The 11,211-nt window shown below is 45.7% G+C and overlaps 2 protein-coding genes across 10 annotated transcripts in view; one reads left to right on the top strand and one right to left on the bottom strand.

The window, feature by feature from the left end:
• The window catches only part of PGAP2 (post-GPI attachment to proteins 2), a 53,444-nt gene that overhangs the window by 29,382 nt on the left and 12,851 nt on the right, over nt 1-11,211 (top strand). For 2 of the 6 annotated variants that reach the window (XM_069064723.1, XM_069064722.1), the window contains exons 3-6: nt 6,088-6,340; nt 6,594-6,700; nt 8,618-8,726; nt 10,785-10,850. In XM_069064723.1, the coding sequence (XP_068920824.1) occupies nt 6,088-6,340; nt 6,594-6,700; nt 8,618-8,726; nt 10,785-10,850 (535 nt within the window). Of the gene's footprint in view, nt 1-6,087; nt 6,341-6,593; nt 6,701-8,617; nt 8,727-9,138; nt 9,407-10,784; nt 10,851-11,211 lie in introns of those variants that run through there. The other 4 variants (XM_069064727.1, XM_069064725.1, XM_069064724.1 and 1 more) reach the window with 3 other exon arrangements.
• The window catches only part of RHOG (ras homolog family member G), a 25,788-nt gene continuing 25,782 nt past the window's right edge, over nt 11,206-11,211 (bottom strand). For all 4 annotated transcript variants that reach the window (XM_069064728.1, XM_069064729.1, XM_069064730.1 and 1 more), the window contains one exon: nt 11,206-11,211. This exon is cut by the window's right edge and continues 1,521 nt beyond it. The gene's annotated coding sequence lies outside the window, so the exon portion shown is untranslated.

Consider the following 11,211-nt stretch of genomic DNA (forward strand, 5'->3'; position numbering starts at 1 on the left):
AAAAATGAAATGGACTCCTCTAGGGTGAGGAGGTCCCAGACTCTAAGGGAAGTTCCAGGGTGAGGCCTGCTGTTAAAGCCTTAAAAGTCAGCAGCACAGTCAGGAGGTGAAACTGATACAGGACAGACCAGGGGTGGGGAACCTGAAGCCTTGAAGCCACCTGTGGCCCTCTAGGTCCTCACATGTGGCCCTTTGACCGAATCCAAATTCTTTGTTCTGTGAAGTTTGGATTCAGTCATAGGGCCACACTTGAGGACCTAGAGGACCACAAGTGACTTCAAGGCTACAGGTTTCCCACTCCTAGGATAGACTATATGACTTTTTATGTGATTTTCAAAGGTCAATGGCACCTGATCCCTATAATCTTGTCCCCTTTCTTCTGCTACTATATCTGGGATATCTCAACTTCCCGTTTTTCTTCTCTACCTACAGTAGTGCTGTGTGTATTCTCTATGGTTTATTCACAAGGATCAGCAGAATATATAGATTCAGAAATAGTAACTTAGGGATAGTCATTAGACAGGCATATAGAAGAAATATGCCCAATTACAGATAGTAAGTTATCTCAATTTTCTTTGCTATTCATTTGAACTAAGGTTTCTCTAGTCTTACCTTTGCTTGAGATCCTCTCTAGGCCTGAGTGTCTAATTCCAAGCTGGTCCCAGATGTGAATAAATTTTCTGTGCCAGAACATCCCCCAAGTGGCTAGTGCTTTACCCAAATAAGTGTACTGGATCAAGCTCATTGGCCCATTTTACAATCCCTGTTTCACTCTCAGTCAATCAGCCCTTTCCTTCTACCAAAAAAAAAACTTCCCATCACTTAAACATATACTATAGGACCCCTTCTAAAGTCTACAGTAAAGTATTCCATATGATATGGGAAATTTGAAGAGAGGAGAGATCACTTTTAGGTTAGGGAATTGGGAAAGATTTCATGGAGATGATGGAATCTGAGCTAGGCCTTGAAGGAAGATAAGTAGTTCTGAAGATAGATGTGGAAGGAACACATTCCAGTCATAGGGGAGAGTCTACACAAAGTACTAAGATAGGAGAGGGATCAGGGAATAGCTGGTAGTCCAGTTTAGATGAAGTATATAGTATATGAAGGAAATTAACATTTTATAAGGCTGGAAAAGTAGGTTGGGGTCAGATTGTGAAGGGCATTGAATGCCAAACTGAGGAATTTGAACTTTACTTAGCAGACAATAGGGAGGCATTGCAAGGTTTTGAGTTGAGGAGGAACATGGTCAGACATAGAGACATGCAACAGTTAGGTAGAATAGTGGCTAGAGCATTGGACTTGGTGTCAGAAAGACCTGAATTCAAATCCTACCTCAGATACTTACTGTGTGACCCTGGAGTAGTCACTTAACCTCTATTTGCCTCAGTTTCCTCAGCTGTAAAATGAGGATAATAGTATAACTTACCTCCCAGGATTGTTGTGAAGATCTAATGAACTTTATCTGTAAAAGGTTTCACAAACCTTAAAGAAGCATACAAATGTGAGCTATGGTTGTCATCCCTTCCTAATTGTTATAACTGTCCTAATCTGTGCATTAGGAAGATTACTCAAGCAGTATTTAAAGGATATATTGGAGAGGGAGACACTGGAGGATAATGCAGTGGTCTAGGGGAGAGAGGATGATCTATAAGGCCCCTTCCAGCTCTGCCTTTCCAGGCAAGGATCTAGACCCTGAGAGAAGAAGAGGCACAAATTACAGAATTTTAGGCTGATGAAGAAGAGATTTTTGAACCAGGCTAGGGGAGTGGGAACATGAAAATCTTTGGCAAAGGTATCTCTCCCTTCACTTCTCCTAACAAAATGTATCCCCTTGTCTGAGCAGGTCTGTACTTTCAGTACTTTTTTGTTGTTCAACCATTCAGTTGTGTCCAGCTCTTCATGATTCCATAGGGGTTTTCTTGGTAAAGACTCTCGGGTGGTGTGCCATTTCCTTTTCCAGTGGTTTGACTTTTATTAGAACTCTCCAGTGTGACCTGTCTGTCTTGGGTAACCATGCACAGCATAGCTTATTGTTTCATTGAGCTATGCAAGCCATCTGCTGTGACAAGGCGGTGATCCAGGGGGGGGTTTTCAATATTTAGTTCCCCCTTATGTCAAATTGTTGTTCTGAAGCCTTCCCATGTGAACCCCATTCTGTGCCAAATAACACTGTGACAAAGACAGGGGAAAGAGACAAAAGCCCTTTCCTCCTCTCTTTCTCCTGGGCCCCTAGTCTGGTTGGGAAGATGAAACTTCTATACAGAAGTAGTGTGGTCCCTAAAAGCTATAGAAACTTTGAGGAGAGAGAGATCCTTGAGGGGTAGGGGGGTAGGGTATTTAAGGTTCTAAGAAGTGGGAAAAGCTCTGGGCCTTAAAGGGAGGGTGTGAAAGGGAGTCTTTCCAAGCTCTAAGCAGAAGGATAGGAAACTTGCAAATTATATTTGTAGGGTCAGTGAGTTGTCCAGTTTAAAGAGGGAAGGGCAAATGAAGTAGGTGTGGGAGGTTGAGGCAGTACTCTCTAGTCCCAAAATGTCAGGCTAAGGAATGTGGGCTCTCTCCTATAGGCTATGGAGAGCCAGGACAGGTTCTTGATCAGGGCAGGGATATGGTCAGATCTAGGCTATGTAAAGATGACTCTGGCTTCCTGCAGAAGGGGAATAATGAGAAGAAGAAGGCTATAGTGATACAGGAAAGAGGGCTTAAGGTCTCAGGTGGGGTTTGTGTGGATAGAGAAGAAAGAGAATGGACAGGGAGATTTGGAAAGGGAGAATGGGGCTTCTCCCCAAGGGAAAGCCTTGGGGACTTACCAGGTATTGGAAGTGAGGAAGGAGAATGATCTTTAAGGTTCCTTTCAGCTCTTAAGTTCTGTTGTGATTATGAGTCTAAGATAACTCCTCGTTCTCTCTTCCTTTGCTTCAGTTTCTGGAGAAGTTGCTAAGGACACTCCTACTTTTATCATTGATCCATCCCCTCTGGTCTCCTCTGGCAACTTGTCCCTTCCATCATTTCCTCTCTCACCCATCTTCATCTTTCTTTCTTTTTTTGGGGGGGGGGAGGGGGGAAGGCAAGGCAATTGGGGTTAAGTGACTTGCCAAGGCCACTCAGCTATTAAGTGTCAAGTGTTTGAGGCTGGATTTGAACTCAGGTCCTTCTGACTCCAGGGTCAGTGCTCAATTCACTGTGGCATCTTTCTTTATCCGCTAGCTCTTTCTTTGCCATTTAAACCATGCCCAGGTCTTCCTTATCCTTTAAAAAAACTTCCCTTGACTCCACCTTGTCCGTCAACCTCTTATCAACCTATAAGGCTTCTCCCTTTCACAGCCAAATTTCTTGAGGTTGTTGTTTACACCCTTGTTATCTTCTTTTCCACCCACTTGTCAAACCTTTGCAGTCAGGCCTATAACTCCCCACTGAAACTGCTCTTCAGAGGCTACTAGCAATTTATTAATTGCTAAATCCAATGTTATTTTTTCATATTTCATCCTCTTTAGCCTCTCTAGGGTTGTGATACTGTTGACTCCCCACTCCTCTTCCTGGATACTCTCTTCTCTCCTTGCTGCCCTCACACTGCTCTCATCCTTGACTCCTAAAGAGAGTTACCTCTCTGATTGAGCCCTCTAAGTCTCCTTTGGTGGATCATCTTCCTTCTCCCATCACTAAATGTGAGAGTATTCCAAGGTTTTGTACTGGGCTTTCCTCTCTCTGTATCCTCTCTTGGTGATTTCAGCAGCTCTCATGGGTTCAGCTAGCATCTTCAAGTTGGAGACTCTCAAATCTCTATATCCAGCCCCATTCTCTGTCTTGAACTGTAGTACCACATCACTGTCAACCTGTTGACAGTTCTATCTGGGTATCCCATCAACATCTAAAATTTAATGTTTGAAAAAACAAACTCATTATTGTTCTCCAAATCTGCTCTCCCCCCAAACTTCCCTATTTCAGTTGAAGGCATTACCTTTATTCCAAGTTACTTTGGTTCTTACTCAAGGAGTCTTCCTTGACTCCTTGCTCTCCTTCATCCCCTATATACTGTCAGCTGCCAGGTCTTGCCAAGTTCCCCTCCATATTTCTTGCATCTGTGATATTTCTTGTATGAGAGACAGTATGGCATACTAGATAGAACTTTGGATCTGCAGTTAACATGACTGACATTCAAACCTGTTGCTGATACTTACTTGCTGTATGACTATAGACAAATCACTGAGCCTCAGTTTCATCATCTGTAAATTAGGGGTACCTGTACCCATAGGATCTGTCTCAGAGGGTTTTGTGAGGATCAAATGAGATTAATTAATATAAAAATGGCAGTTATTTTTTTATCAGTGCTCTTCTCACCATTTGTGTGACTGCTATGCTAGTTCAGGCCATTATCACCTCTTGCCTGAAATATTGCATTAACTGCTAACTGGTCTCCCTGTTTTCAGTTTCTTCCTTCTTTAGATATTTTCTACACTATTGTCAAATGAACATCCCTAAAGTATAGGTTTGACCATGTTGCTCTCCTGCTCAGAAATTTCCAGTGCCTGCTTTTTGCCTTTTACATCTCAACCTGGCAGTTAGGGACCTCCACAACTTGTCTCCTGACTATGTTTTCTGCCTTATTTTACATTGCTGTCATCATCCATCTCCATGATTTTGCATGGGCTGTCCTTCCAGACTTGGAGGGTACTCTGTTCTCACTTCTGCACTTTCAGACCTCCTTCAAGACCCAGATCATGTGTCATCTCCCACTGGAAAGTCTTTCCTAATTCATTCTACCCTGCCCTGTTGTTAATGTTCTTTTTCAAAATGTCTTATCATTATATATCATGTAGGACTTAGCACAGTGCCTGGCATATAGTAGCTGCTTAATAAATGTTGATTGATTAAGTCTGTGTTATATTCCACAAGGAGAGTATAAGCTCTTTGAAGGCAGGGAATTTTCATATCTTAACTCCATTCTTCCAATACCCAGAACAGTCTCTTGCACATTTTTTGAAGGGAACATCTGTTCTTTCATTCATGTGGGGAATTTGTGATGATAAAAGCTTCATCCTTTGATTTGCAACTTATAAAAAATTGCCTAGACACTCCCCCCCCCCAAGAGACTGAGTAACTTTAAGGTCATACAGCCATTACAGGAGATTTGAACCCAGGTCATCATGACTCTGAGACTAACTCTCTATCCACCTTAACATGGACACCTAATTTGCACAGAGTGAGCATGTGATAAATGTGTGTTGAATTGAAAAGAAAGCAAAATGGGGTAGAGAGGCCATTCTAGGCCTAGGATATAAGGTGAATAAAGACAGAGAGGCAAGAGAACCTTCTTAGAGAGACTGAGATGAATGCAATTCCGTCTAAGCATACAGGACAGGGAAGAGATTGACAGGGAATGATACTGGAAAGGTAGCTATGTCAGAGTCCACTCTCCTCCCTGGGCTCTACCTGGAGGCTTGGGAATTGTAATAATGATGATAGTAATAATTTACCTATTTATAGCTCTTTAAGATTTCCAAAAAGTGCTTTCTTCACAACAACCCTGTGTGTAGGTAATGTATTAGAGTCCTCATTTTAAAGATGAGGAAACTGGGGTTCAGATGACTCACTAAGGCTGTGTGTCTGATTTGGGGTTGGGGAAGGAATAAACAGAGCGCCCCCTTATTGAGCTCTTGACCTGGTTGGGGAGATACTCCTACATTTGGTGAGAGAGGAAGGAGCATTCTCACAACAGCACAGGGTGGTTGAGAACCATGTGATTCTTACTGTCAGGGATGTAGGAAGTATCACCCTGGGCTAGGCTGGTCAGGGAAGCTTGCATAAAGGAGGCAGCCCTTGAAAGATACTAGTAGTAGTGATAATAGTAAAACATTCTTAAAATTCTATGGCTCACTGACATGCCTGGGCAAATATAGGCAATAGTTTTGTCTGTGATGGTGCACTGATGATAACAATGATGACAATGATGATAAGGAAAATACTTTGTAAGCCTTAAGCCTGTTGTAAGATAGAGTGGCCATGTTTGCACACTTTCCCTGGAGACTGAGCCATCCTGGGGACCCCTCCAGGGCCTGGCCCACTCCACCCCATCCCTCTTTGCCTTAGGTACCCAATTACCTTCCATCGGTGAGTTCAGCTATTGGTGGGGAAGTGCCCCAGCGGTACGTCTGGCGTTTCTGCATCGGCCTGCATTCTGCCCCCCGATTCCTGGTGGCCTTTGTCTACTGGAACTACTACAGAAGCTGCCCTTCACCTTGCTTTGGCTATGACCAGCTCTGCCTCCTCAACTTGGGTCTCAACCTCCTGGAGAATGTGGCCTTGCTTCTGCTCACCTATGTCTCCTCCTCAGAGGACTTCAGTATGTGGCCTAAGCCTGGCTTTGGGAGCCCCCATTCTGAGGGGGAGACATGGCATCTGTCCTCATTGAGCCCCCAAGATGAGAAGAAAACATTGCCCCTTCCCTCAGGGAGTGACAGTGTTAAGGGGGAGACATGGTTCCCATAAGTCTGAGGGTTCAGACTTGGAGGCCTGGGATAAGATGGGGACCCCCATGGGGAGGGTCCTTGGGTTGCAGGGGAGTGGGACAAGCTCATTACTCCCTCCTTCTCTAGCCATCCATGAGAATGCCTTCATCGTGTTCATCGCAGCAGCTCTGGGCCACATGCTTCTAACCTGTATCTTGTGGCGTCTGACGAAGAAACATACAGTAAGTTTGGAGGTAAACGTCACTGCTCTCTTTCTTCTTGGCTCTGGGGGCTTGAGAACTGGATTTGGGCAGAATAAGGGGTGAGGCAACAGAACTGAGGGTTGTGAGGGTGGCATATAGAGTACCAAAGGGCATGGGATGGAAAGTGGGAGCCCTCAGAGGGATCAGAAGAACCTGTATCAGGAGAGTCTGGGCCCACACTACGGACTGCGTCCTGAGGCCATGGGGAGAAGGAGGGCAAGTCAGAAGCCAGAGATATTAGGAGTCAAGGACTTAGGTAAGGATTTTTGGTGGGATGTGGAGGGGAGTGTAGAACCCTGAGAAATGTGTGAGGTGGGGTTAAAAGGAATGACAGAACTTGGGAGGACTTGCCAGAAGGTATTTCTGCTTGGGGGTGTCTGGAGTTTCCTAGGCATATGTTTCCTCCAGCCTTATTGAATGTTCTCTAGCTGTCTTCTGGCATTTCTCTCTTTGCCTAAAGTCTATCTCGGTATCTCTCAATCTTGCTGGCCGTCTTTAAAGTGTTACTTCATCTTTCTGAGATTCAGTAACCTCATCTATAAATTCTTAAACCAGGGACAACCTCATAGGGTTGTGGTGTGGTAAACTGTTGATCTTAGAGAAAACATGACCATTAGAGAAATGTACATCCTGATCATCACCATCCTCTTTGGCTATCACAGTGAAGATCTCTGGCTTTCAATGTATCTTCCACTGCTTCTGACCATTTCTGTGGGTCTCTGGCTGACTCTCTCTGCCTCTCCCTTTGTCTCTTGGGCTAGATCCCTCACAGAATCATCATCCTGGCTATTCACCTGTGTCCCACTCTAAAATCCTTTTCTGTCTAGTCTGAGGGCATAGGTGGGATGTGGACACCAGGGGGCAGTGTGTTCCTGGCCAGAGCCTTCTGGTGGGAGTAGATTGGCCCCAGGCCAGGTTGGGGAAAGGATAATGTGGGGGTGGAGGCACCAAAGCCCCAGTCAGAGACAGAAACCTTTTTTCCCCCCCCTCCCCCCGGCCACTGCTTCAGCTCTGCAGAAGTTAATATCAGAATGGCGGTCGGGTGTTCTCTTGTGCCCCTAAGCAACAAACCTTTCTCCAGCTCCTTCACTGCACAAGTCTTCCCCTGGAATTGAGGGAGGCAAGTGGTCCTAGTGTCTGGGACAGGACAGGCCTCACATTGCCTGAACCAAAGACTCAAGGAACAGGGATGAGGGCAGGGTGTGGGATGGAGAGATGGAGGATAGGGGGATAAGCTGATGGGGAGATGGGTGGGGTTAGACTCATGGAGATGAGGAATGGAAATAAAAAATGGGCAACAGAGACATGGAATGATGAGAGGGGAAATTGGGGAAATAAAGAGATGAAGGCAGGGTGAAGACCTAGATGACTGTAGGACCTGGGGCCCTGGAAGCCATAGGGTAGGCCTCCACGTTTGAATGACAGGAAGGAGTTGGTTTGGTGCAGGCGGGCGATGGGGGGAGGGGGATGTGGCTGCTCTAACGGCTCCTCCACCCCCTCTCTTTCCCCTGTGGTTTCCTCCTTCCCCAGTAACTGCAGAGGAGGGAGTCCTAGTGGCAGTGGCTCTGGGTGGCTTAAAAGGTTGGGGAGACCAGTACTGGGGCCAGACTCAGAGAGCCCAGAGTAGAGGAGGTTCCATTCAAATTCAGGCCTGGGCTGGTAGATGGCTCAATTTCTGTGGGTTCTTTGGAAGGGAAAGCTCTCATGAGGCAAGGGATATCCTGCATGGTTCCCTACCCTTAACTCCCAACACATACACTAAGAATGCTTATGCCTACTTGTACTGAATGCCTGCTGGGGTCAGGTACCTTTGTTCTGGGTGGTGGGGGAGAAATAATCTTGCCCTTGGGGGATCCACCTCCCCACTGACAGACCCTCCTAGTAACCAGTTATTTATCTATCCCTCAGGAACGTAAGTCCTACAGCTGGAAACAACGACTTTTTATTGTCAACTTTGTCTCTTTCTTTATGGCCCTAGCTGTCTACTTCCGACACAACATGTACTGTGAGCCAGGAGGTGAGGTTGGGGCCTGGCCCAGGGTTGTTCCTGCTGGTGCAATGGGCATGGGACCTGTCTGGAACGAAAGAGTGGTGGGGACTACCATGGGGGCATTGGTCTCCAGTTTAGTGGTAGTCTTTGATAGAGGGTGTGTTGATGCATCTTGGTGATTCTTGCACTGTGTGGTGGAAAGAGCACTGGAATTGATTCAGAACCGGGTCCCCTTTGGGGAGCTTGGGCAAATCACTACCCAGCACCTCAGTTTCCTCTTCCATAAAATGAGGGGATTACATTAGGATGTTCTCTTAAGGCCCTTTCCAGCACCAACTCTTAAGTTCCCATGTTGGTCTGCCAGGCTGCACTGGGCTGGATAGTAGGCCAGGCTCTCTGAGCGGCTTTGTTCACTTCCCTTCCTTCTCCCCACTCTCAGTGTACACCATCTTTGCGGTCCTTGAGTACACCGTGGTTCTGACTAACATGGCCTTCCACATGACTGCCTGTTGGGACTTCGGGAACAAAGAGGTGTTTATTACCTCTCCAACAGAAGACAAAAGATTCTGAGCCAGGCTGGACCATGTTGGAGAAGACCCAGCCTGATTAGAAGGGTGCAGAGGGGATAGAGAATGCACTTCCTGCCCTATCCCCCAGATTCACCCACACCAGAAACTGATGGAGAAAATATAGCACTCTAGCTCCCAGCCCATTCTGTGTCCTCTCTCTGCTGCGCCCTGGGTGGAGGGAGGGAAGAGAAAAAGGGGGGGGGGGTGCCTAGAAGGATCAGCCATGAGATAACTCAGTCCCTTACCCCAGATTCCTCCCCTCTATTCTCCCAACCTCTGCTCCCACATGTACAGCGTACAGCTTCAGATATGGAGCTTAGGCAACTTTAGGATATAGCAGACCAGCTCACTGGGATTTGCTTTAGGGAAGAGGAAGAAGAGGTACCCCAACCAAATGAGACATATAATCAGCCCTGAAAAATCTCCCAGCTTGCATCATCATTACAACACGAAGTGCTGGACTTCTACTTACTAACACTATTATCCCTCTTCCCAAAGTGGTGACTTTTCTCTTTTGAATTGCCCCTGGGAGTGGATCTCAAACTGGAAGTCAGTTTACCTGGGTTCTAGTTACTGCTGTAAATAGTAACTAGTTACTTTCTCTGTAAAGTAAGATTTGGATTAGATGACCTCTAAGGCCCCTCCCACCTCGACACTGGTTGTCCTGGCTCCATTTTGGGGAATGGTGATGTCACAGTATGGTTTGCCCCAAGTGGGGCCCTACTTCCTGAGTGTCACTAGATTACTTTTATGGTTTTTATTTCCCTTATAGAACTTGTCCCAGATATTCTGTATTTTTCTCTGCCTAGTCCAAATCTTTATAGACTGGAATTTGTGATGAACAACAGATGGACAGATGGGCTACTTCTGCCCATCACTATCAATCTTCTATTCATCCTAACTCTGGTCTATTGATTTCCATTCCCAAGAACTCTCCATCCCCCCTCCGAATCTCTCCTCCTCCCTAAGGGACACTATGGTCGTACATTAAAGGAAAACTTTTTTTTTTTTTTTGCCAATACCCTACCTAGGCTAGGACTGTGTGTCCTGGAAACACTGAAGGTTGGGTAATGCCCCTTGTTTTCAGTGAAAAAACGGAGTCCTATGACAGGTTCCTAGTGCCCGTAGGTATAACTGAAAGCATTAGCATGGCAGGATTCCAGGGAAATAGGCCTTCCTTCTAGAGTGAATTGGGTCCCCCAATTAAAGTGGCATCAAGTACTCCATGTTCTAAAGTTCTTTTTTAGTTACACTGTGTACCTTTGCTCCGGCAGAGAATTGAGTCAGGTTACCTGAGTTTTAGTCCAGGTTCTGCCATTAACCAAATGACCTCAGGCAAGTCTCTTCCCCTTTGGGTGGTTTAGTATACTTTGTAAAATGAAGGGCATTGGACAAGATTCAGCTCTGGTAGCCACCACTCCCTATCTCCCTGTTCTTTTAAGATTTCTGTGGCAGAGCATTTAATTGTTAATTTGTTACCAATATTGTTGTGGTTTTTTTTCTTGCCTTTCTTCAGGAAATTCTCCTCATCTAGCTTCAAACTATATTACTGATCCCCTTCCTTCAGGCCAGGAATGTACAGGTATTCAACCTCTTGGGTCAATGGCAAGATTAACAACTGAACATTTACAGGTAGCTGGGACCTGGTGCTCAGGATCCTTGGCACTGGGGAATTTGAAGAGAGTTTTTATTCTTCAAATTCTACATATTGAAAGGCAGACTACCCCTGAACAAGAAGGGATACAAGAAACAGGGCAAATTCAAGGTGGCAGAAGGCTGGATGTCCTGGGAAGGGGGAAAGCTCATACTAGGAGCCTCTTTCCACCCCTGGGTATTCTCAAGAGCTGCTCTATACAGCTGGGTATGGCTGCACCTGCCCTACTATTAAGGAAATGGTGGTTGGGGGTGGGAAGGGAAATTGGTGGCAATAGAAGCTCTTCTGT

Source organism: Petaurus breviceps, unplaced genomic scaffold (genome assembly GCF_028583685.1).
Source record: "Petaurus breviceps papuanus isolate PSGF00001 unplaced genomic scaffold, PetGlider_PUasm1.0 90639, whole genome shotgun sequence".
Classification (NCBI taxonomy): domain Eukaryota; kingdom Metazoa; phylum Chordata; class Mammalia; order Diprotodontia; family Petauridae; genus Petaurus; species Petaurus breviceps.